The sequence below is a fragment of the Sardina pilchardus genome, chromosome 23, assembly GCF_963854185.1.
Source record: "Sardina pilchardus chromosome 23, fSarPil1.1, whole genome shotgun sequence".
Classification (NCBI taxonomy): domain Eukaryota; kingdom Metazoa; phylum Chordata; class Actinopteri; order Clupeiformes; family Clupeidae; genus Sardina; species Sardina pilchardus.
In genome coordinates this window covers 23,462,060-23,489,559 of record NC_085016.1, presented here as the reverse complement: position 1 = coordinate 23,489,559, position 27,500 = coordinate 23,462,060, and the positions used below count along the sequence as shown (strand labels likewise).

The following is a 27,500-nucleotide window of genomic DNA, read 5'->3' as shown; positions in this document are numbered from 1 at the left end:
CCTGGTTATACCCTTGTTGTACCCACTAATAATGCCTGGTCTGAGATATTAGCTGTCAGTGAAACTAGCTAATTTACGTAGCTTTGCTAGCTGACGTAGGCTAATTTAGTTTAACGCCAGGCTTTTGCTAACCTCATACCGTAGTGTTAACCAAAGATTCTAGAGTGCTACGCTCATTTTTAAACGACGCGTTTAAACTAAAGTCATGTCTAGTTAGAGAGCTCTCTATTTAGGGAGGGAGGCAGTAGGCAGCTGCCTTCCGATTCGAACGGAGCCCATGTATTAAGGGTATCTGTAAGGGTAAGGGGCGCAATGCTACCCCTGGGCATAGGGGTGCTACTCTAACCTTAGGCATCCTTAGGGGATAGGGAATACACTAACCTTAGCATCTGTATAGGGATAGAGAGAACACTAACCTTAGGCATCTGTAGGGATAGGAAGTACACTAACTTTAGGCATCTGTAGGGATAAGGAGTACACTAACCTTAGGCATCTGAAGGGGATCGGGAGTACACTAACCTTAGGCATCTGTAGGGACTGGGAGTACACTAACCTTACTGTAGGCATCTGTAGGGATTGGAAGTACACTAACCTTACCTTAGGCATCCATAGGGGATAGGGAGTATGCTAACCTTAGGCATCAGTAGAGTATAGGGAGTACGCTAACCTACGCTAACCCTGAGCATCTCTGCTCATTCTGGATGGACAGTAGAAAGTCCATATGACAAAAACACAACAGTAATAGTAGAGCAATGCAAAGACGATGGTCACCCTCAACAACACACACACACACACACACACCACACAAACACAGACATACAGAAACACACACAGACACACACACACACACACACACACACACACACACACACACACACACACACACACACACAAACACACACACACACACACACACACACACACACACACACACACACACACACACACACACACAAACACACACACACAAACACACACACACACACACACACACACACACACACACACACACACACACACACACACACACACAAGTACACACCCCTATGTCCATCATGTCATCATCCTTGCCACTGTATTACGGTAGGCGAGCATGTTGGTGTGTAACCTCAGTCTGGTCCTCCCACCGCTGCTCTAGACTCAAGGTCCACGGGCTGTTTGGAGCTCTGCTGGGTTTGATGTCTCTGCCCAGCTTGACGCTGGCTGGAGGGTGAGGTAGATCTGTTCCAGTAGAACCTACGCACGTACACGGACACACACACACACACACACACACGCACACTCTCTCTCTCTCTCTCTCTCTCTCTCTCTCTCTCTCTCTCTTTCTCTCTCTCACTCGGACACAGAGACACACATACACTTTCTCTCACACACACACACACACACACACACACACACACACACTCTAGCTGATGATATCATGGCTATTTGTTAGTTGTGTGTGTTTTTGGGAGTGTGTTTGCCCTGAGTGCATTAATACCTCATAATGTAAGTGTAGTGAAGGCCTGTTTGGGATCAATGGGCAGGGCTCAGCAGGAGAAAGCAAACCAGATAGCACACTCGCCTACTGTGATACTCACCAGATGAGGCACAGAGAACGCTGTGAAGCAGTGCAGACTCATGTGGATACACACACTCTCTCTCTCTCTCTCTCTCTCTCTCTCACACACTCACACACTCTGTCTCTCACACACTTTCTGTCTGTCTTTTTTCTCCCCTCCCTCCCTCTCTCTTCTTCTTTCGCATACCCTATTCAATCAACACTTTTTTTTTTTCAACAATTCATGTCCTGTTTTGTTTTAAATCAAAGCACTTTCTTATAGGATAAAAAAAGTTTTGCATATTAGATACAGACAGTAAGATTTTTGTACTTTGAGTTTGATGAGATTTCAGGATGGTGAGACAATTACAGTAGATACAGAATTAAAATTCTTCGTTAATATATTCTTCGTTAATATATAAAGGTTACCATCTGCTGCAGCTGGCATGTATTGTTCTAACAGCGTTGTTTTGAAATATTCTCAGAGGACTTGTGATTGACAAACGCTCATGCTCACCCCCCCCCCCCCCCCCCCCCCCCCCCCCCAAACATTTTGAAGTCGTTAGAATTTCTGTCACAGAGGCAGTGGTTATTATTCTTGCCGTCGATGATAACAGGTTTGTCCCAAGCACCTGCTTATTTATATACATGTTTATTCATCTGTGGCACTTTAGGTTTTCTCCACCGTTTCTTACTTTCAATTGAACGTGTGTCTTTTTTTGTCACATTCTCTCACAGTCCTTTCAACATAGTGATTTCACAGCTTGTTTGCTTTAAGACTCCAACTTCATTGACACAAGGTTGCGGTGTTACACTCTGTCTGCTTAAATCTGCTTAAATCGTCACATGAAAGGGAGACAATGTCTTGCGTGTGTCTCACGCTGTTAGTTCTCGGTGGAGATGATGGCGGCTGTGTTTTTCCAGAGATGGGGCGCGAATATGGAGACAGATGTTGCTCTCCTTCAACAGTGACACCGGGGTTACTGTCGTATTTTTAACTGTCTGCCGCACGCTCGCCAGAATGTCCCGCAAAGTCTGGAGAAGTCACCATATGCCGAGTTCAGAGGCGACTGCTGAGCTTGTCCGGTTTTGGGGGAAACTTTTCACCGCTCCCCCAATGTCTGCCAACATGGTTTTCTGATCCTTTCATCATTTATGGGGTGATGCGAGATAAACAAGCTGTCAATCAACACCTTCACATTCATACTGGGATAAGTAGACTACCTCAACAAACCCAGATGCTGAAAAGTACCAAAACTGCTTCAGGCACAGTTTGTTTTTTGGCGTCAGAGACAAATGATCCTAAATTTACTTTTTTATCAGTGTCCACAATGATGGTTGGTGTTAGTGTTTCCAAAACTGCCCACTATTAGCTGGTTAACTTTAACCTGGGTGTTCCCATCCTGCCTTGCGCGTTGATTTCTTTCATGCTACTAAGGCAGTCTGGAAACTAACACCCACATTTTCGCCTGATGTTGGCGACCAATCACAGAACAGGGAGAAAGCAAGACCATGATGAGCTATGCACAGACGCATTTGATAGACATCCGTGGCACCCAATGAACGGATCTGGGCATTTTTTCAAATGTGGGAAAATGAACGTCTGGTTGCCAGACCACATCTCATTTGTGAAGTGGTAGGCGCTAGCCAGGCTAACTTGCTAGTTTTAGAGTGAATTTATATTTTGTGAGGACAAGTGCATGTTTGTTTGTAGTGTGTTCTACTGACAGTGTGGTTTAGGCCTGCCCTAGCCTAGTCTTGAACCTGGCAACACCTTGAGTTGGTTGTGCTAGCAATGAGGTTGAAACCCATGTATGTTAGGCTAGCCTCTGTCATTAGCATACTCTTGTGGTGGCAGGAGAGCATACCTACCAACACTCCAGGTGTTTGTCGGATTCTCCCTATTTTCAACCCTCTATCCCTCCCGATTCATCTTAAAATATCTCCCTTCACATCCCAATTTCATTGTTATTCAAATGGAAATTTTCTCTGTTTCTGTGTGTGTGATAAACTTTAACGTCATGGGGCCTGGAAATCTGCTGCCTCTCTCTGTTGCTCAAACTATAGTGCAAACACCTCAGGTGTTCTCAAACAACTCCTACATTTTACACATTTGAAGTGACAAAAGTGATTTTAACACCCATCATCCGACCCTAACGCTGTTAATATGTGGCTAAGGGCATTATGGGGACAGTGTATTAATATGTGGCTAAGGGGCATTATGGGGACAGTGTATTAATACTGTATGTGGCTAAGGGGAATTATGGGGACATTGGCATTCAAGGTAGGTCATTATTTACTGGCACTAATCACTGGCCATGATTGAAAAAATGCAAATGGATGTTTCATGGATATATTCCCCAATTCAACACAAATCATGCACTTAACCTAAGCAATTCACATTTCCTTTCCACTTCCTCCTGTTTCCTTGATACATCAAAGGCAGGTCAGGTCCACATGGCAAAGCAACAAATCAGTTATGTAGCTTGAGTACAGAATGAATGTTTCACAGTGGCATAGAATCAATACACACGACCTATAGAGAATCCCATAAATAAAATAATGATATTATCAAATGAAAGAATAGGAAAACACAATGTTGATGCAACACAACATGAAAAAGGGGGAGTAAGGTCATGAGAGGTTGTTTGTTTGGATAGTCTGGAGAGGAGGAGCAGCCATACTCCTCTGCATACAGATGGCCTTGTTTTCATCCTGGGGTGGAAGACGTGAGGAAATGTGGTGAGGAATGGTTTTGAGCTTCTGTGAAGAGAATCAGTGTGTGTGTGTGTGTGTGAGTGAGTGAGTGAGTGACTAAGTGTCTGTGAGTGTGTGTCTCTCTCTTTCTCTCTCTCTCTCTCTGTATGTGTGTGTGTGTTTTACCTTCCTGTGGTGTCACTAAGAAGCACATGAGCTGCTTCTAATCACCTGAAATCTCACACAGGTGTGGCTCATTTCCTCAATTGCTCCAAAACAAACAGACACACACACACATACACACACACACACACACACACACACACACACACACACACACACACACACACACACACACACACACACACACACACACACACACACACAACCGATGAGGGTTGTTTACTGCTCTAGCACACACGACACACACCTCCTGGAGAGACCGACAGTACTCGGTAGCAGTCATTAAAGTTTGGGCACAGGATGTCTGTAAACACACAGAGAGAGACAAACACACACAGACACAGACACACACTCACACACACCCACACACACCCACACAAGGATGCCTGGTTGGCTTATTCAGTACTTTACTGGTACACTGGTGGCAATGTTGAGTCAAAGTCCTGATGTTGGTCTCTTCTGATGTTCTCTCTCTCTCTCTCTCTCTCTCTCTCTCTCACAGACACAAACTCACAAACAGACATTTTAGGTTGAATATGTGTGTGAAACCGTTTAACTTAGGGTCTGGTTGTGTGTTTTCTCTCTCAGAACTTCAATCCTCACACCTCAGAGTCCATTATTTAGTATTAACACAATTTCACAACAAATGACTGTTTACATAATTATTTGTTCCCTGGCTGAGTCTAATTTTGCAATTAATTCACTTCTAACTGCCAAATAATTGTTTTGATTTGGTGAAAGTGCAAACTAAAACAGAAACACTATAATCTGAAGAGAAGCGGGGGGAAATCCATTATCCTTAAAGCACTTAGGCTTGCGAATTCCTTTTATTTCCCTTTTATTTTCAATGTTCAAAAGGGGGCGTGTTGGGACAGAAATCCTTCAAGGAGGACGGAGGGACATATAGCAGGACCGACAGCACACCTGGCGTTTACTCCAGTCCGTCATTTCATTAATAACGTGCGCTTGTGACAGTGCGGACGAAAGGAGACGGAGATGGAGACGGGGGTGTAGGGGGCGGAGGTGTGGTTTGGTGGAGGTGTGTGTGTGGTGTGGTGGAGGTGTGTGTGTGTGGTGTGTGTGTGTGGTGTGTCACGATGCGGTGCGGCGTATAGCGCGGGCTGCTCCATCACTCATGCCTACAGAAACACCTTTCAGCCATCCTCTGATGTATGATCGCCCAATCATCTCCATCATCTGCCCCCGTCGTCACTCATCCTGTCTCTCTCTCTCCCTCTCTCCCTCTCTATCTCTCTTTCTCTCACTCCCTCCCTCCCTCTCTATCTCTCTCTCTCTCTCTTTCTTACATTCCCCCCTCCTTCTCTCTTCCTCTCACTCCCTCTGTCTCTCTCTCTCCTTCCCTCTTTCTCAGTCACTCGGTCTAAAACTCCGCACTGCCTACTGTAGGTGCAAGTGCAACAAATGGTTTGGCGCTACCATCACTCATAAATGTGCTCTTCTAGCGCTTTTTCTCACTCTGTTCTGCCTTTATTTGGTGAGCGCATAGATCATTCCACCAGCACGGTCACCACACAACTGCACCCCCCCCCCCCCCACACACACACACCCCTCCACCCACACCCCTCCATCTCCTTCCCGTAAGGATCCATGTGATTATAAAGAGAATGCAACAGACACTGGGAGCGTAAATGGATTCCTGCATGAGAAGGGTGTTCCATTAAAACAAGAGAGCATTGCCAGTGAGGTATATATTCTTTCCTTTCTTTTCATACTAGTGATCGTCCTTAGAACACCATACGGATATCCATCATTTCATCAATATTTGTTTTATCATGAGTAGTATTTCTGTTTGGCTTTCATGCCACGGTGCAAAATGTGTGTGTGTGTGTGTGTGTGTGTATGTGTGTGTGTGTGTGTGTGTGTGTGTGTATGTGTGTGTGCGTGCGTGCTTATTACCTTCCAGTGGTGGTATGCCTTTACATACCTCATCTGCACTGACATACTTCTTCTGCCCACTACAGTGCATTATTTGTAGGATGACTTATCCAATTACTTAATTATGTGTCTTTGTTATACTGTTATGTCCTCCTTCCAGTCTGTCACCAGTTTGTCTTCACTCGGCCACTCTAATTAACAAATTAAACAGCTGCTCTCTCTTGCTGCAGTGTGAAGCTTGTATGAAACGCCCACCGCAATGAAATACTATTTTGTACATCATTTGCCTGAATTGCGTTTCTCACGGTTTAATTTATTCGGCTTGTTTGGTCAATTAGCGCAAGATTCCACGCTCCATTTTTCTGAGTTCTGCGAATCCCTGAATACACATTTCATTTCCAAGGCGTGCTACAGAGATGGCTGTTTTCATAGTGACGTGCTCCTCATAAGGTGCTGAAACAAAGGGAGGAAGTGTATTGTAGCAGAGATGACTATTTCCAGCAAGTCTGGGTTTTGATCTTGCTGCTCTGTGATCATTTTAAATAGCTAAGTGGAATCACTCTGTCAGCTGTCATAATTATATTGTTATCAATGTGGTCTTTCATCCTCTCTCTCTCTCTCTCTCTCGGTGTGTGTGTGTGTGTGTGTGTGTGTGGGGCGGGGGAGGCTTCTCCTGTCCTTTTCAACCGTTGTTGCTCCCTCCCGCTCTCTCCTGAGTAGTTCTTTCTGCTCTTGCTCTTTTAAACTTACATATGTGTGTGTTTCTTCTGACTTCTATTCTAAACAATGTGTGGCCAGTTCACGCAACTCTGACATATAAATATGTGCACACACACCCACACTCTTACTTACTGAGATGCAGATGCAAACAACACGCACACACGCAAGCAGGGCACGCACACACACACACACACACACACACTCACAAACACACACAGACAGGCCAGAGAGAAGAAGAATCACACAGACACAAAGCATCAGCACCAACAAATCACAATGGGAAACAGGAGATACATTGATGTGGTCAAAAGGGCTTCACAAAAAAGTTGATATGTGAGTTGATATGTGAGTCCCTTCCTTTCTGTCAATCTATCTTAAATAGCCCCTCTGACCCCTATGTGTGTGTGTGTGTGTGTGTGTGTGCGTGTGTGTGTTTTAGTGTGTGTGAGAGAGGGAATTCATCATCTTCTTCTATATATCATTTATAATTTTGTTGTTAATGTTATTGTTTTGTTTTGTTTGCCTAATTGGATTTGACATCATGAACTCACTAATGAAGATATTTACAACACCATGTTCTCCTCTCTTGACACAAGCAGTGCTAATTTGAGTCTTTTTTTTAACAACATCTCAGTTGTCTGCTCATCTTTGATTTGCCAATTAACTCTCCTTGCATTATGAATTCATCTCCTTGACTCTGATGAGTAACGGAAACGTCGCAATGAAAACGTCTCTCTAATCGAGCTGGGCCTGGGAGTCGTTTCTCTCTCGGTTCTGGAGCAGATGGTCAGGGCTCAGTCCCAGAATCCCAGGGCTCACCACACCCTCCCCACCGGGCCGTATGGTCCAATCAGCCTCCCCGACCAGAACACTGCGAGTGATGAGAACCTCAGGATGCAGCTTTCTCTGAGCTCATTTCCAAAACCTGTGACATGCTGGTAGGATCGACCGGATATTAACACACTTTTGTCTCATCTCTCCATTACAGTGGCACTAATTGTGAGCCCGCTGTTAGTTGTATTCTCTGATTAAAGATCATTTCCTTTCCTGTTAAAAAAAAAAAACACCAAAAAACAAATGAACCAAGAAAAAACATTGTCTTATAATTACTTACAAAGAGGCGGGAGACTCAGGCACTTTGCACATAAAGCTGTAAAAATGGTCTCTGTTTTTATTAAATATACATCTATTTACAGCACACCTGTACAGTTCTAGCCATAGAAAACAAACCCAAAATAAGCATAATATTGTTGTTTTATACATGTATAATAAACATCAGAATCTGCGAGGTTCATATCACATTTAAAAGAGATAATGCACTTTAAAAATATGCCCAGTCAACCAATCAATGATTAGAATTTCATGTTCAAAAACTAGATGCTGTCCACAACTGTTTGCCAATGAAATAAAGCAAGATGCAATACTGTATATATATTTAATATTATGTTTTTATCTCTCTGTGTTACAGGAGCACTTGCCATAGGTAAATAGTTTCACAATTTTAGTATGCTGTATTCTATTAACCTACCATCAATAAACATTCCTATTTCATCATAATATCCTGATATCCAGTCATACAATATGGTGTTGCAGTGTCATCAAATCTCCCAATTGCACCCAGTGTATTGTGAAATAATGTCATATGAGTTCCAGTGCAATCTGAAAGCCTTTGCGTTACAAACTCGGAAATGCACAGCTAGAATCCGAACAGAAATCCTTTGTCTCCACATCTAGATTAGTTTCACCGTGTCTAAGTACAGCCGAGTGTAGCTTAGTGCACCGCATCGCCAGTATGTCAAATGGTACACAGTCAATCTGAAGGAGGTGAATCTGACGGTGTTGAATTATGTCCGGCTCTTTGGTGATATCAGATAAATAAAACCATAAATTTCCGAGCTTGCGCGCTTCTTTCATCATGGGGGGAAATTAGGAAAGGTGCCCGTAATGGTTTCATCAGCAAGTGACACGTCATTAGGAGAGGCCAGAGATTCATCACACAGACACACAGACACACACACACACACACACACACACACACAGAGAGACGCACATCGGCCAGAAAACGAATGAGAAGGATATGCCACTTCCTGCATAGCAATGAGTCAGATGCTTATCCCCATACTCAAGGTGGATTCTGGGCTAAATTGGATTCAACGTTGTGTCTGTGGTGGAAAGATATTTCTCCGGCATAACGCAAAAAAATGACATTTACATAGATCAAAATCAGATTAATATATCTCCACGGCAAGGGGGAAAAAAAAAACAGTGACTCAGAGAGCTTGAGAATGGCACTTGACGGAGAGTCATGGGATTGGAGGGACGCATCTAATTGACCTGGGACGGTTAAAAAAAATACTGCACAAACAGATCTACTATCCACCAGCGCTTGTGTGTGGACGCTAATACCACAGTGTCTCTGGGACCGACTCAGAAGCAACTACAACACCCTGTGATGAGTGATGAGGAACCAGTTGGTGATGGTGTTTTGACGGTGCTTTGATCTGGCATAGACAAGTCTACATTTTTGTCTAAACTTGTCTAAAACCTTGATGAGCGATACAGGCTTTTGTTCAGTGGAGTTTTGAATGCCTTCACAAGGTATTTAACTGAATTATTTGAAAGTATCCTGTGTTGGTGCTCGAACCCGCGAAACAGCAGCACCTTGGATCGGGAATCACGTGTGCTAACAATCCAGCTAAAAGCCTCGGCTACTAGCTTTCATGCCAGCAGCACTCTTGAGGCGTCGGGGAGTGAAGTTTACTAACGTTCGACACGCACAGCTAACTAGCTGGCATCCGTTACACCAACAAGGCTAACAATCAAGGTAGAGTATGGTAAGGACAAGTTAGTGCAGCGGTGAGCGCTACTTCCATACCATCACGTGTCAGATGTCGTCGGACGGTATGTGCTAGAATTAGCAAGTCTAATTGTGGGTAGTGCTACGAGAGGAGGTGCTCTCTGAAGAGTTGGGTCTTTTGAGGGCAGAGAGGGACCCTCCTGCTCTGGTAAGAACCAGTAGTGCGTTCCATCAGCGGGGGGCAACAGATGAGGAATTGGCCAGATCAGGGCCTCTAGTCCGCCACAGAGGTCTGCGCTGTGAGGGGGCTGATGGCCGTGTCAAAGGGAGAGAAAAGAGAGCCGTTTGCCACTGACCACTAATGCAACTAACGTGTAATTACTCTATTCGCACGGTTCATGAATCAAATTACAGAGTTGAAACCAAACAGAAACGCACATATATAATTATGATTTAAGACATCCAAATTACCCTTCATTATGGTTTACACTCGCAATTAAAATAATGTTGCACGTATGAAATTAAAACGCCTTTATTTAGGACAATTATATTCAAGATAATTCTTCGGGGAGGGTTATGCTTTGGAGTTGGGACTTTAATTTGGCAAACTCGCCGCTAAATGCCACGGCCGTTCCACCTAAATTAGTTGTGTAGAATGAACGTAATGTAATTGGTGTTGACGCCTCTCGTGTCGACTTGATTTTGTTTGACATGTCCCTGGCCCTGTGAACACAGTGGCGCTCACTGAGCCTGTCCCCCGGGCTCCAGGAAAGTGGACTCTCGTTATGATTACAATATCACTTTGCAAATCTCAGAGACACGGCTGTGCCCTCGGGACTCCTGATGAGTTGCGCCTCTCTCTCTCTGGCTCTGTCTCTCTCTCTCTCCCCTCACCATCTCTCTGTCTCTCTGTCCTTCTCTCCTCTACATCTCTCTCTCTCTCCCTCTCTCTCTTCCTCTCTATCCCCTACCCATCCCTCTCTCCCACTCTCTGTCTCTCTCTGCCCCTTTCTCTCCTCGTTTCTCTCTCCATTCCTCCTTCTCTCTGCTCTCTCCATCTCCCCCACATCTCATAATGTTTTCCTTCATCCCAATCATTCTCTCTCTCTCACTCGTTTTTCTTTTTTTGTCATTTTCAGAGGAATGCAGAATCCCTGAAATAGAATATCTATCCAGTGTCCACACTGCGCAAAAAAAAGACTCAAGGTAGTTTATGGGTCAGCAGCTCTGGGCTTGTTGCTCACTTTATATGAAAATGTTGAAGTATGTGTGTACGCATATGAATGTCTATATGTTTTCTGAGTAATTGCATTTCTGTATATCATGTGTTTGAACTTTTATATGTGCTTCTGTAAGTACTTTGTGTGTGTGTGTGTGTGTGTGTGTGTGTGTGTGTGTGTGTGTGTGTGTTTGTGTGTGTTTATGTGTTTGTGTGTGTGTATTCCTAGGATCTTAGTGTTGTGTGTCTCGCCCCAGAAATCGGAGGAGTGCTTCTGCTTATTAACTCTCCTCTCCTCTCCTCTCCTCTCCTCTCCTTTCCTCTCCTCTGCGGCTGTTGTGGCTGATTTATTGAAGAACACACACAGGAAAAGAGAACACACCACGTCCTAAACATCTATCACCACACTGACTCAGCACGCACGCCTCCGCCAACCCTATGGTTCTTCTGATGACTGCAGTGTATATGTATGTATGTATGTATGTGTAGGTATGTACAGTACTGTATGTATGTAAGTTGGTATGCATGTACTGTATGTATGTATGTATGTATGTACTGTATGTGTACGCATATGTATGACCCTGAACTGTAGAGTTGCACAGTAAACCAGCATAAGAACAGATGCAGAACAAAGACATGAATAATTGACTGCGTCTGTGTGTGTGTGAGTGTGTGTGTGTGTGTGTGTGTGTGTGTGTGTGTGTGTGTGTGTGTGTGTGTGTGTTGGGGTAGGAAACAAACCTGCTGTAAAGAATGAAAGACACAAAAGAAAAGAAGAAAAGGAGGGAACATGAAGGGACCTTTGTGAGGAGGGCTGGGAAAGAGAAAGAGAGCGCTGGCAGACGTCCACAGTGGGGATTTGAGAGGACCGTTTTGCCAGGGCTCCGGAACAGATGTGTTTTAGATGTTCCTGAACCATCTGCACTGGCAGGAAGCTTAGCAGTCGTGGGCATGTGGTGATCGTTTTGAGAATCCACAGGTGACGCGGAGCTTTTGTCTCATATCAACCCCCAAATTCCACAGAGAAAGGAGAAAAGGAAACCAAAAATAAACAAATAAATATAGAATAAATAAATAATAAACACGGACTGGATGAGCATGTATAATTCCGAGTGGGGGTGGCATTGCGGTTTCTGATGTGTGCATGTGTGCACGCATGCTTTTTTCTCACTCACATACACATACACACACACACACACACACACACACACACACACACAGACAGGGGCGCACACACATACCTCAGCCAGAGCATGCCCACTCGTAGACTTGTTCATAAGCCAAACCTTTCTTGTTCGTCTCGATTCAGCAAATATTTGACTGTGAAATTCTGCTTAGTGGCTTTGTGTGCCAGCAGGCGTGTGAAGGGGATTAAAGTTGCATGAGCAGTATACGATGGACGTTGCCACTGGCCTCCCTGGTCCTAAAAGCCTGTGTGTTTGCATCTGTGCAACACACACACACACAATCACACGTACACATACACACAAACACACACAAACGCTGGGCGGTACCAGGGTGATTATTTGTCTCGGTAACTGGCGAGGGTCGGGCCGTTACACCCCCTGCCGAGTGCAGGCTTGAGAACACTGTGAGTTTGATTGCATGGGCACAAGTGCACCACTGGGTAAGGCAACATCAGCTCATAAAGACCGCCCAGGAGCAGCAGGGCACTACAAGCAGACCCCACCACCTCTGCCGCCGTGCGCGGGAGAGAGAGGGAGGGAGGGAGGGAGGGAGGGAGGGACGGACAGACCCCACCACTGCCGCCGCCACCATGCACGCGCGAGAGAGGGACAAAGCAGAGAGAGGGAACGAGGGAATGGGGAGGGAGGGAGGGAGTGAAGTGTAGCTCTGTCTGGTTCACTCTCGCCAGTTGGCACACTCACTCTGACAAAAAAATCATTAAAAAAAAAAAAGAAAAAAACGCATGCCCACCACTGGGACAGGCCGGCGCCATCTGGCCAAGAAGTGGTCCAAAGAGGGACGTACTGGCTGGCTCGCCAAAATCTCTGTGTGTCCAGTGATGATTTTTTACTGATGAGTCTAGCGTTTGCGGGCCTCATGGTCCGTCCTGCGCTCGTGCTGATGCAGTGCCGAGTCCTCCCCCAACCCCCCTCTCCTGCTCGGTCCGGTCAGCCTGTCTTCTGGACTGGGCAGCGATCTCCCCTTGCTGCCTCCATTCTAATGCGTCTGCTCATTCAGTACCGCTCCTAAGCATCTGTTTGTTTTCAATGTCATGGAAACTCTTATGCCAGCAGATATGGGCTGGCATTGCCAAGAGCGTACACACACACATACGCAGCCTCGTAGTCACTGAAGCATCGGGAAAAGGGGGGGGGGATCTCCTTGAAAAGACCCCGACCCAGGCTCTGAAGCCTTTCCGAGCATCTCTGCCCCACAAACACACACACACACACACACTGGTGCGGACAATCCCACAGCACTGGTTACCCTACGACATCACATCAGTTGGGGGGAGGGGGCCCACAGTTCTGGAGGGGTGTGTGGAGGGGTGGGGGCAGACAGGTAAAGGGACAGGTAACGGGGTGGCATAAAGTGGGGAGGTGGAGCACAAGACAGCATCTGCGTGGCCGCACACAGACGTAGCGGTCTTTCTCTCGTCCGCCCCTGAAGAAAGAGACTCCTCTCCGACGACGATAGAGGGGGCAGGCGCACAGGTCAGCGGCTCGGGGCGAGGGGATCGGTGGTGGACGGGGGGCGGGGAGGGGGTCATATGAAGTACTCCTTCCTGGTGTCGCGGACGCTGATGGCGCTGTGGAGGTGAAGGTCGAGGTCGGTGGGGACGCCACGACGACCGGGCTCCAGGTGCGGCGGGAGGGGGAGGACGTGGTGCTGCTGTTGCTGAAGCTGCTGCTGCTGCTGTTGCTGCTGCTCCTTCTCCTTGGCCGGCGCCATGGGCTGGGCCCGCTCGTGACGATGCCGGTACAGGAAACGGGTCATCACCGCCACCACGCACAGGGTGACCAGAACCACCGCGGCTATCAGGCCTGTCCAGAGAGAGTGTGTGAGAGAGAGAGAGAGAGAGAGAGAGAGAGAGAGAGAGAGAGAGAGAGAGAGAGAGAGAGAGAGAGAGAGAGAGGGGTGCAACAAGATCGTTAGAAAGAGAGGGATTGAGAGAATGATAGAAAGAGAGCAAGAGAGAGAGTGTGAGAGGACGATGCGACACGACAGTTGGAGGGAGAAAGACAGAGAGAATAAGAGAGGGAGAGAGAGTGTGTGTGAGATGCAACAAGACAGTTCCAAAGAGGACAGGGAGATTGAGGAAGAGAGTGGCAGAGGGAGAGACACAAGAAAACAGACAGAGGAAACAGGCAGAGGGAGATCCAGAGAGACAGATAAATAGATTAGATCGAGGGAAGGAGGGAGAGAGAGAAATGCGAGAAGACAGAGAGGGAAGAAAGGAGAAGGGACAGATAGCGGATAGAGAGTAAGCATTCAGCCTGACTTGAATCAATTAATCTGTTCTTTCCCAGGCTGTGCATGTGTCTCTCTGTGTGTGTGTGTGTGTGTGTGTGTGTGTGTGTGTGTGTGTGTGTGTGTGTGTGTGTCTGTGTGTCTGTGTGTGTCTGTGTGTGCGTGTGGTGCGGGTCTGTTTAATCTCTACTGCTTCTAGATTCTTCTGTCAGATCCACAGCAGGCCCTGCATTGCTATAGGAATGTGGTTGCTCTTGACAGGTTACAAACTCCCCCAGATGCAATCCCACCTGATAAGGAAGTCAATGCAACCTTCCTGCCGCAAATTACATCACCTGGGGCTAATTCAGCCGGCAAGGTGACTCCTGCCCAGACGTGGAGTTTCCTCCGCGCCAAAGCTTATGGGCCCGAGATTCATTTCACACTTTGTTTATTTCCACCGGTAGGCTATTTGTGTGTGTGAGAGAGAGAGAGAGAGAGAGAGAGAGAGAGAGAGAGAGAGAGAGAGAGAGAGAGAGAGAGAGAGAGAGAGAGAGAGAAGGAGAGGGAGAGGGAGAAGGAGAGAGAGACGGAAGGAAGGAGGGAGAGAGAGAGAGGGAGACGGCTACCTCCAATTACTGCTGAGTCACTCTGCTCTGCGTTTTTGAGCCTCTCTTTGCCGTTGCCGTCTTCCTCTGAGTGATCTGTAACGTGAGAAAGAGAGGGAACAGAAAATACTCCTCAACAATCAATTTTTATAGCCGAGAGAGAGAGAGAGAGAGAGAGAGAGAGAGAGAAGGCTCACATCTGATGTCTCTGATACAGAATAAAAGCTGGTGAATGTTTGCAGAGTTTGTGTATTCATTTACTGTTAATTTGAGAATTTGTAGGCTACTTCAGGACTTCGGGGGACTTTTTTTGCTTGTTTAATTTATCCATAATTGTTATTTTCCAACTCTGTGTTTGCCGTGAATTAGTTTTTATGTGTCATTCAGCAAAGCAATTAATTTCTTATTACAGTATAGCCTTGAGATAAAATCCACTGCACACCTGCCAATTTTAACATTAACCTTTAAACAATTTACATCAACCAAAATAACATGTCTCTACTTTAGTCAGGACCAACATTTGTTGTCTAATGAAGAATCAATTTAAAGGTACACTATGCAATAGTAATATTCATCTTTACAAAGCCCATTTGATGGTAAATTAACTTGTAATAGGCGCATTGTTCACCTAGCATAGCTATACAGCATCGGGTCGCAACCAAGAAAACCAGCCAAGAACAGCGACCTGACAAATCTCGCAAGAATCATGAAACATTACCTTGTCAGTACATACTGTATAGCTCTTTGGAGATAGCTTCTACCTTTTGTTAATCCTTCACCTTCACAACACAACAACAACAAAAGCATTTTCATTGTGTACAGGGGGAAGTCACGAGAGGTTTGCTATTTACAACAGCATGGTCAAATATAAATACAGCCTACATGTATCTCCACTCTAGAGGGATATCTACTGTCACCAAAAAATCCTACACCAGCCTAGTGTACCTTTAATAAAGAATTAATTGTCTATGACTGAATGGCTTAGTTCAGAGGGCTTCTATTTTTCATAGTGGTAGGTAAGATGTGAATCTTGTGCCTTATGCAAGACACAGCTTCAGCTTTACTGTAAAGCATTTTGGGAGCCTGTATAAAGTGCTATATTGTTGTTGTTGTTGTTGTTGTTGCTGTTGTTCTATTGGGACTATAGACAATGTACTGTAGCTGCAGTTTGTTTTCATATATGGCTGTATTTGTGTGATGGCATTACTGAAAACACACCGGCCTACCTGCTTGTGAGCGCGATGACGTTTTATCCGCCAGTATCCCACAGTTAGACTCTGACGGGTTCCCCAGCACACTGACCAACGAGCTGCCTCGATTCAGCAGCGCTGCTTTCAGGGGAGCCAGGTGATTGAACTGGACCGATGACAAGCAGCCCACGAAACCTTTGGATCCCGCTTGGATGATCTCCTCGTCCATGCCCACGCGCCCTGTGTGTGTGTGTGTGTGTGTGTGTTGTGTGTGTGAGTGAGAGAGAGAGAGAGAGAAAGACAGATATGTTACCCATACGTTGTCTTCATGGGAATTAATGAAGTCAGATTTTTCGTCTCACTGAGTAGAACTCTGAGGTGAGCATCGACTGTACGTTGACATGACGATTTATCTGGCTTGAATGCTGCAAGGCTGAAGATAAATGCTGCGGCAGAGCCGGCAAGATCAATGTCAGAGCCCAGGGTTGAAGCAGCCAACTCCTTAAGAAACATTTTCATTTAGTCAAAAGCCTGCAATAACGATTCATCATTGATATATGAAACATGGCTACCCTCTGGAGCTATTGATGAAGTGGCCGAGGAGATAGTCGCACCAGTCTGCTGGCTGAATTGCAGGAATGCCTTATTGTACTCCGCTCCAAACATGTGCGGCATTCGTGTACTGACAAAACCTGAATAGGAATGTTTCGTAGAAAAGCTACAGTACGTGATCTGATCGGATGCCCTCTACTTTCACAGTCTTCAGTTTTAAAGAATTTCTCATTTCAAAAATTCAAAATCATAAAAATCGAATCTTAAAAAAAAAAAACCTTCTGTAATTATCTACAACTTCATAGCAGCAGTCACCTGTGAAGAGTTGGTCAGTAATGGTAAAAATGGATTCTATAGCTCAATGTGACTGGCCAGAGAGGGGAGGCCACTACTCGGAAATAGGGGAGACTGAGAGAGAAAGTGCCATTGAGCTGTGGAGAGTCATGGTCAAGGATGACCGGATCCACTTTGTGTGTCAGAGAAAAAAAAGAATCAAAACTCAGGGCATAATGAGTGGATAATGAGATAAAAATGTGTTTCTTTTCTCTTTTTTGAGGTGACTTCTTCAGGGATCAGAGGAAACTTACAATAAACCTTCAAGAGCACTCTTGTCGCCACACAGCTACCCACCTGTAACTTTCCCGAGGGTTAAGGAGCGTATTGTGTTCAGTTCCTTGTCAGACGATAAGCCGTATTTCTGGTTGATGTCCCTGTCAATCTGTTTGGAAAGGAAGACACAGAAGAGAAACGCATATGGATGGCGTGTTTTGACATTTCCGCATCCCCACGAGGACAGCCGATGCAATCGTAATGAGATATCTACAGTGTTAGGCCACAGCAGCCAATGAATCACACTGACAGTAGTCTATTCGGCCTCTCTATGTCCTGAGGCGCTGTGCTACGGTGGCCAGAGAGGGTCATATGTAATGAACATTCTCAAACATTTGTTTGGGTTTGGCTAAAGGCCGGCGCCCACCGGACACGAAACACGCGATGCAACGGAAAAAAATAATAATAAATAATTTCATTGTTTTTAACAGAGCAATGCCCACTAGAGACGTCTGCCATGCAGCAGCCGCACAGGGATAGAAAACTGTTCTAAAATCCTGCACGTCAAGCCCACACCGCTGAATGCCGTGTCCGGTGGGCGCCAACCTTAACAGAGAGGGTCATATGTAATGAACATTCTCAAACCTTTGCTGGGTCTGGGCCGACTGGACGTTGCCGTGAAGCGCGTTCATAAGGTAGTCGTAATTAAATGTCACCGCGTCTACATTACAATAACAAAGAGGCGAGCTGCTGTGTGTGCAAGGCTGTGGGCAGCTCGGCGGGAGAGAGGAAGGCCGAGACGCTTCCTCATGAAAGGCCCCGCCGAACGACGACCGCCTTGTTTCTCATGACTCAGGTAAATGTTTACTTCTCAAGGTCCCTGCTTCGAGCGCAGCGACAAAAATTGTGAAGAAACAAAAGGTGCGCCGAAGAACACCTGCAGCCACAAGGCCAGCTTTTCAGAATGCAGAGGAGGGCCGCCACGTCTCTGGTGGTTAATGAGGCTGATCCGCTCACGCAGAGTACCTTCAACACTACACACCTGAACGCCGCTTTGGTGCAAGCATTACATCTATTCAAAGTCATGTATATACATAAAGTATTACGAATATCATACACATCTTAAGCAGAATTCAGTGCTACACACCTGAACGCTGCTTTGGTGCAAGCATTACATCTATTCAAAGTCATGTATATACATAAAGTATACGAATATCATACACATCTTTAGCAGATTACCTTCAACACTACACACCTGAACGCCGTTTTGGTGCAAGCATTACATCTATTCAAAGTCATGTATATACATAAAGTATACGAATATCATACACATCTTAAGCAGATTACCTTCAGTGCTACACACCTGAACGCTGCATTGGTGCAACCATTACATCTATTCAGTCATGTATACTGTACATACAGTAAATAAATATCATACACATTATAATCAGATTCAATACTACACACCTGAATGCTGTTTTGGTGTGAGCATTACTGTACATCTATTCAAAGGCATGTATATACTGTACATACAGTATACGAATATCATATCTTAAGCAGAGAACCTTCAATACTATACACCTGAATGTTGTTTTGGTGCAAGCATTACACCTATTCAAACTCCTGTACTTACAACATGAATATCACACATTTTACATAGATTACTTTGAATACCATTTAGGTGTTAGCTGAGTAATATAGAAATGAACGCCATTCAAACGTATGTATACATACAGGTTATATAAGCTGAGTCAGTAATTCTACTCTATGCTGCCATGCATAAAGTTATGAAAAAATAGTAAAACAGTAACACGGACATTAACAAGACAAGGTCAGGACAAGGTTAAGCTACACATTGTCCATTTATTCATTACTCAGGTGAATTCAGGTAATGGGCAGCGTTCTGCATTTTCTCTATAAAGTATAACTGGTTAGCTTTAACTTATCCAACGCACCTGTCCCCACAAAAGAGGAAGTGCTTTCTCAGGACAGACTGTTGCAAAGGAGATCAAAAGGCATTTCTTTACCTTTATGTACATGTCCTTTCCCTCTCTATGGAGTTGGACCCTGTGCAACTGGCCATCGGCCAGATTGTACGGTCGGGGCGTGAACACATCCGGTCTCTTATCACGGCTGAGTCGGTACCAGATCTGCAGGGTCCCTGTGGCATTGGATGGGTTGGGGGTGGGGTTTGGCAACAACAGGAGTAAAGGAAAGTCAGTCATTTCGCCCATCAGAGGATCTATCGTCACTATTGTTGTTTTTGACAATTTTGTGGCTTTGCCATTTAGAGGGTTATCCCTGATCGCAGGATCTATTGTCTGTTTTAATCAGTATTGTTGTTTGTGGCAATTTTGCAACTTAGAGGCACTTAGAGGGTTAATCGTTTCCCCGATCGGAGCATCTATCGTCTGTTTTAATTAGTCTTGTTGTTTGTAGCAATTTTGCGACTTTGGCATGTAGAGGGTTAATCATTTCCCTGATCTGATGATCTATCGTCTGTTTTAATCAGTATTGTTGTTTGTGGTAATTTTGGGACTTTGGCGCTTAGAGGGTTAATCGTTTCTCCGATTGGAAGATCTATCACCTGTTGTAATTAGTCCTCTTGCTTGTGGCAATTTTGCGACTTTTGCGAGTAACCCTTAGAGGGTTATTCATTTTCGGGATCACATCAGCGGAGCGCATTTTCCCAGGCTTGTTGCCTCCCCCGCAGCTCCTCTCCGCTCCTACGGAGAATGATTGCTCCCGTGACCACGGTGGCAGGGCCGGCGTCCTTACGGGTTCCTCCCGCCACCCCTCAGACGTCTCATCATCATTAACCAGCGATCGCACTTTTAATCAAGACAAGTGTTGCGCTGATGAGCAGACGCCGAGGCTTCCTGCCATTAAACAAGCGTGTAAATACCAACGCTGTAATGAGACTCATAAATAAGGTGTGTGTGTGTGTGAGAGAGAGAGAGAGTGTGTGAGTATGTGGGTATTGTGTGTGTGTGTGTGTGTGTGTGTGTGTGTGTGTGTGTGTGTGTGTGTGTGTGTGTGTGTGTGTGTGTGTGTGTGTGTGTGTGTGTGTGTGTGTGTGTGAGAGAGAGTGTGTGGGTATGTGGGTGTGTGTGGGTGTGTTTGATGGGGGGCGCATGGTACCGTTTGGAGCCAAGATGGCGGCCATGACTCATAAATAAGTGAAGCTGTGTGTGTGTGTGTGTGTGTGTGTGTGTGTGTGTGTGTATGTGTGGGCTGGGTGTGTGTGTCCATGTATGTGTGTGTGTGGTGTGTGTGTGGGTGTGTTTGAGGTTGGCGGCTATTGTACCGTTTGGAGCCAAGATGGCGGCCATGTACTGCTGATGGTAGGTGCTGACGGTGAGCAGCATGGCCGGAGCCTGGCTGGTGAGGAAGCCGAAGGCCACATTCTCCCGCGACTTGCTGCTCTGGGCAAAGATGGCCGACGACTGACGGCTCTTGTTGCGCACGACGGAGAAAGGCTCCTGGAACGTGTAGGTCACTGACGAGCCACTCTCGAACGACATGGAAACTTCTGTGGAGGAGAACACACACACACACACACACACACACACACACACAAAAACACACACACAGGCACGCACACACAATCACACAATCACACACACAAACACACACACACACACACACACACACACACACACACACACACACACACACACACACACACACACACACACACACACACACACACACACACAAATGAGACCAGACTGTGATTGCAAAATAGCCTGGCTGTTGGGAGATGGCAGACTGTGATATAACAAGGTTTTTGTTCTCTTTATCACTGTAACATGAGGACAAAGGCGCGGCGTGAATGGGAACGAATCCAAAGCAACAGGAAGAGTGGCAGAGCGTGACTGGAAGTGAATGCTAAAATCTCTCATCCTCGCCGGTGACTGACCGCTCCGACAACTCCTCTTATTTGGCTCACACACGGAAAAAGAAGCGGGCCCACCCCCTCCCCACTCTCTCTCTCTCTTTCTATTCTACTCTTTCCCCCTCTCTCTCTCTCTCTCTTACTCACTCTGTCTTTCTCTCTTTCTCTTTTAGTCCCCCTGTGTATCTCTCTCTCTCTCTCTTTCCCTTTTACTCTTCATTTCTCTCTTTCTCTTTCTCTCTTACACCCCTCTCTCTTCCTCTCTCTTTCTCTCTTCTCTCTCTCTCTCTCTCTCTCTCTCTATCTGTCTTTGGCTCTCTCTGAAGTCTCGTTCTCTCTGAAAGCCCAGGCGAGGCGAGGCGAGGCGAGGCACGGGTGCGGTGCGGGTGCGGTGAGGCTGCTCTCTTGCTCATAGAGCTGTGAATAGGTCTGAAGTCTTGTCATACGCGGGCATCTGAGTCTGACGGGATAAAGTCGGCCGCTGACAGCGCAGCGCCAGGTCTGGACGAGGAAATAAAAAGGTAGGCGCGGCGGGCGCACCGACTGGAGCTTTCCGAAAGCAGCCAGGGCCAAGCCTTTTGAGTCAAATTCTGTGGAGCAGACCAGACAGGCCGAGCTACCGGATAATGGACCTGCAGACGTATGGAAATGAACAGAGAGAGAGAGAGAGAGAGGGAGGAGGGAGAAAGAGATCAAGAGAGAGTGATGTAAAGAAAGAGGGAGAGAGAACGAGAGAAAGAGAGAGGGAGAGAGAATAAGAACTAAAGAGGGGAATGGAGAGAGAGAAAGAGAGTGAGAGAGAGAGAGAGAGAGAGGAGTGTGAGTGTTAGAGAGAGAGAGTGTGCAGGGCAGGGCAGGGCCGGGGTGGGGTGGGGTGGGCTCTCCTCCCCTCTCCTCCTCTCCTCTCATTCTCGCTGGCTTTGATCAGCTCATCCGCCTGAGCTGGTTGCCAGTGTTTGAAAGCACGCTGCCGAGGCCAGTTACCTGCCTTTCAGCTCTCCACGGGAGACAAATTGGCCCCTCTATATGTTTATGAACCTCGTCTCACGCTCAAGCTGACCGAGATGCTATCGCAATATAGCAACTACCTCCCGCAGCCACAACATTGGCTCCGTTTCCTTTACAAATCTCACACTAGAACATGGCCATTTTGTTTTGTGACGGTGATAAATATTTCCTTGCAGGTGCCTTACCGGTTTCTACAGGTGGCTAACCTGATTCAACTACTTAGCAGGAGTTTTGTCTGTGTCACAGGTGGTTGGCCTATTTTGTCGGAGGCTTGCCTGTCTTACAGGTGGTTGACCTATATTGTAGGTGCTCCACCTGCCCCCCCTCCCCCCGACAGGTGCGTTACCTGTTTTGCAGTGGGGTCCTCCGTAGGCGGAGTGTGTACAGTCGCACTCGTAGCCGCTGCTCTTCTCGATGCACTTGCCCCGGTTGTGGCAGAGGTTGTTGTTGCTGCTGCAGTGGCCGGGGCATCCCGAGCTGACCCCGGGGGTCATCTTGGCCCGCTCCTCGAGGTCAAGGGTCAGGCCGTTCATGCTCAGCGCGCGGATGCAGCCCAGGAAGCCGCGCTGCCTGGACGTGGTTCCACCTGGCGGGGGGAGAGACGGCGACGACAGAGTGTGACGTTTACATCCCATAATAGCCACTTTAGTTAGTGGCACTTACTCCCTATGGAGCGTTACACAACATGAGCATCTCCTCTCTCTCTCTCTCTTCCTTTCTCTCTCTTCCTTTCTCTCTCTCTCTCACTCTCTCTCTCACTCTCTCTCTCTCCCACTCACTCTCTCTCTTCCTTTCTCTCTCTCTCTCTCTCTCTCTCTCTCTCTCTCTCTCTCTCTCTCTCTCTCTCTTTCTCCACAGCTGTAAGTAATGAGTGCATCAGTTGTCAACACCGTTATTTTTCATCCATTATCTCTGGAGGAGAAGAGTAAAAAACAAGAGACAGGGCTGAGTATGATGCTGTGGGGAATACACACCCACACACACTCACCGGCTCACACTCATGGGCAAACACACACACACACAGACATAAACTCACCACACACACACATATACACAGTCTCTCTGTCTTTCTCCATGTGGGAAATGCTTTTTCACAGTTTGATAAGCACGTTAGCGGCACATACACACTCTCTCTCTCTCTCTCTCACGTCTGCAAGCCTGCTCACTTTGCGGTTACACACACACACACACACACACACACACGCAGACACACACACACACACACACACACACACACACGCACACACACACACACACACGCAGACACAGACACCGTCACAGATGCCGTCAGCGTGGGCCCCCAGAGGGAGGGCTCGTGGGCACACAGATTGGCACAGCGACCGGCGACGGCACCAGCGTGCGCGTGTGTGTGTGTGTGTGTGTCGTTGGTGTCGTCGGAGGGGGGCTCAGGCATTTAGTCGGGCACTGACGGGCGTACCGGCGGGCTGGGCGACTGCTTACCCACGAAGAGCTGCCCGCTGAGCTGCAGGCGGTAGTGCCCGTCGGCGGGCGCCTCCAGGAATCGCAAGGGCAGCTGGTCCACCTGGAGCGAGGCCTCCTTGGTGTTGCGCTCGGCCCGCACGTAGTGCCACTGCTTGTCGTTGAGCGGCAGGGGGGACCTGACCGTCAGCACCACGGGCCCGTTGCCCACGTCGAAGGTGAACGTCACGGCGGAGGAGGCTGAGAGGGAGAGAGAGAGAGAGAGAGAGAGAGAGAGAGAGAGAGAGAGAGAGAGAGAGAGAGAGAGAGGGAGAGAGAGAGAGAGAGAGAGAGAGAGACGCACACACACACACACACACATACACAGAGAGAGAGAGAGAGAGACACACACACACACAACCAAACAAAAACAAAGAGAGAGAGAGAGGAAGAGAGGAAGAGAGAGAGATGAAAGAGGAGAAATGGGGTGAGTAAAAGAGAGAGAGAGAGAGAAAAGCACAGAAGTACTCAGTGCACTGCAGTCTCCCGCTAGCTTCGCTAATGCTGTTAATAGGTTTGGCAATGACAGCTGCTTCAGAGAAAAGGAGAAAAAGAAAGAGAGTGTGAGTGTGTGTGTGTGTGTGTGTGTGTGTGTGTGTGTGTGTGTGTGTGTGTAAGTATGTGTGTGCGTGCCTGTGAGTGTGTGTGTGCATGTGTGTGTGTGTGTGCGCCTGTGAGTGTGTATATGTGTATGTGGGTGCATGCCTGTGTGTTTGTGTGAGTGAGTGTGTGTGTGTGAGCGCGCAAATGCCTGTGAGTGAGTGTGTGTGTGTGTGCATGCCTGTGAGGGAGAGATGGAAAGAATGAGATAAAAGAAATGGAAAAACAGAAGGGTTGTGACTGTATGAAAGAGTGTAAATAGAGACATAGAAACAGATGGACGTCCTCCATTGGGACCGTGCCGTTAAAAGTCACAGTAAACCGGCCGCGTTATTACAACATCAAATGAACAAAACTGATTCTCTCCATTCCCTTTCATCATCAAGTCCCTTTTCCCCAAAGTTCCAAAGCAGAAACGCACAGTTCAACCTCAGTAATACCCACAAAAGCCTCTTTAAGGGAAAAAGGGAAAAAGAAAAAGAAGAAGGAGAAGGGAAAAAAAAGACAAAAGACAGCCAGAAGGAAACATCAAAAATCTAGGCCGACGTGAATCAGCAGGGGGTTTACTGATGCCTGTCGAGGCGATATGAATGCCGATAAAGAAGCCGGTATCACAGCCTCAAGCCGGAGAGAGAGAGAAACAATACCCATATGAGGCTGGTCCGGCACGGCACAATGTGTCTCTGCCATTTACGTGAGGGGATTTCACACGCCGAAATGGACTTGCACCGTTTAGAGAAAGCGCAAACGCTGGGCAATGGGTAGTGGTCGGCGGTCAGTGAGGAATGGACTAGCACCGTTTAGAGAAAGCCCAGGCACAGGGCAGTAGGCAGTCGTCAGCAGAAATGGACAACTGCAATTCCACAACTGTTAGCCGCAGCTTACAGTATACATTGATTTGGCTAAATTCCTTCAGCTATAACAAACAGGGCCAGTTAATATGGCATTAATATGAATTTGTTCTTTAAAAATCGCATAAAACACTGTCCTGCGGCTTATACACAACACACAATGTGGCTAATACACAGGAGATGACTGTAGCCCTATTGAGAGAGGAAGTCCAGGGGAAAGTTAGCTACTGAGGGCCGGACTCACTGCTCAGCTCGAGGCGGATGAAGTCGCGGGCGCCCTGGTTCTCCAGGAAGAGGCCGGCGGGCGCCGTGGTCTTGAAGTAGAAGGCCACGTCCGTGCTGAGCTCGGCCTGCAGCGTGGGGAAGTGCAGGTAGGACGCCTCCTGGTAGAAGGAGGCCGCGTTCCACAGGAACCCTGGCCACAGGGGAGAGCAGTGTTATGTACTGCTTACAGTACACACACACACAAATACACACACACACACACACACACACGTAATGTAATTAGGTCTGCGTTCACAGACCAAATCTAAAACACAGTGGAGAAACACTCATACTCACAAACAAACAAACACACAACAAAAGCAAAAAAGCTACAACACACACACACACACACACACACACACACATACACAGAAACACACACACACACACACTAACACGCACCTACAATTTCAAGCCGTTTTAATTGCATTCAAATGAGCAGTTCAACACAAGCCGAACAAACACATTACGTTAACACTAGAAGCGCCAAGCGCCGGTCATTTGACCGCTGACGCGTATTCCTAGAAGCGCCGTGTGGGTTTGACCTAGATATACCTAGAACTGCCGGGCTGCGGTCATTTGACCGCAGCGATTACAAAAAAAAAAAAATCTTTTCACTCGATTAAATTCCAGGACCCTACGTTCACGACTTTTCCTAAATACGCGTGTTTTGTCACCCAGAATTTTTACATGATCGAAAGCACACCGGTACAAGCTAGTTTAGAGCTATTTTGCGCTCATTATGTGACAACACTATGTTGTCTCGCGTTCGGCCATGTTTGTCCAGGCTGCTATTCTCTTTTCTCACAGCAGATGTCGCAAGGGTTTCCTGACAGTCGGGCATGAGAATAATATTTTACCATAAAACATATAGTTTATATATGTGCAATATGTAGGCCTATTATATGTGATTTATTTTAATAACTATTTTTCATTTATATGGCATAGTCTATGGAGGCGATTTACAGTGGTAAAATGCGAGTTTGTTTTGAAAATGTTGCGACGTTCTATTAGGCAGGCCTACATGTGTAAAACATATTTTCAGCTGAAATTCGTCCGTCGTAGCCTATTTATGTAGGCCTACGTAGGGCGCGTATGCCTACGTACATTCATAGTTGTATATCTTATCTTGTATTTGTATGGAGTGAGACAGCTGTCCATATATTCGTGTCATAGATTTGATGCAGGTTCGTATTTGTAGTCGTGCATAAAATAAATATTTGTGAGTTCTCAAAAGAGTCCAGTCGTGCATAACATATATTGTGTGTATTTTATCCATCAGAATACGGATGGGGAAAAAAACGAATTCAAAAATTACAAGTAGGCTACGAAATCAAACTTTACAGGTAGGCTTTCATTTCTGAGTAGCCTACGACTTCGCACAAATGACTGAACTGTCAAAATACGTCATCGCCACACAACCACTCTCATTGTCGTTGGTGGATGTAAAGAGCAACACCAGCACGGCCCTCTTTTATACTCCAGATTTTGCTGAGAGCAAAACTGAGACATTACTTGTTGCTGGACTCACTTGCTTGAGTCACTAAGTTGCGTCGTCAAGTGAGTAGAACGGCAAGTGGCTCAGCGGTAACTTCACTAACTGCGACGCAGAAGACCCGTGTTCACATCCTGGCAGGGGCGTAATATAATAGGTTATTGACTGAATTCATTGAAGTGACAAGCTTTGGCTAAGCCAGTTAGACTTTTTGCATCTAAAAATAATTATATCAGAGACACACGCGAAAAATAAACGCGAGCCTATAAACGATTCCCACTGGATAGCCTACACCATATCAGTATTGTGCTCGTTGCTACGATAGGCTACACAGGACTCAGTTGCATGTTCTGTAGACATGAAGTGGCAACTAAAGCCATCATCAGCCATGAAAACTTCAGCCAGCCGTTATTCTCAAAGCAAATGGCTTCGGGGTCTATAGGCTACATAACACACATTGCAAACATAGCCTATTTGAAACCGATCATTCCCCCTCCCCCATAAACGTCTAACCAGTTCATGGAGGGGGGTGGGGGT

At 46.5% G+C, this 27,500-nt stretch overlaps 1 protein-coding gene across 1 annotated transcript in view; it reads right to left on the bottom strand.

Moving 5' to 3' along the window:
* Positions 1-27,500, bottom strand: part of cntnap5b (contactin associated protein family member 5b) — a 96,266-nt gene that overhangs the window by 10,387 nt on the left and 58,379 nt on the right. Inside the window, exons 16-24 of the mRNA XM_062527569.1 lie at positions 25,449-25,619; positions 23,736-23,954; positions 22,621-22,860; positions 20,676-20,900; positions 19,396-19,529; positions 17,450-17,537; positions 16,304-16,507; positions 15,099-15,173; positions 13,937-14,063 (exon numbers count right to left, since the gene is read on the bottom strand). Coding sequence (XP_062383553.1) covers positions 13,937-14,063; positions 15,099-15,173; positions 16,304-16,507; positions 17,450-17,537; positions 19,396-19,529; positions 20,676-20,900; positions 22,621-22,860; positions 23,736-23,954; positions 25,449-25,619 — 1,483 coding nt within the window. The remainder of the gene's footprint in view (positions 1-13,936; positions 14,064-15,098; positions 15,174-16,303; positions 16,508-17,449; positions 17,538-19,395; positions 19,530-20,675; positions 20,901-22,620; positions 22,861-23,735; positions 23,955-25,448; positions 25,620-27,500) is intronic.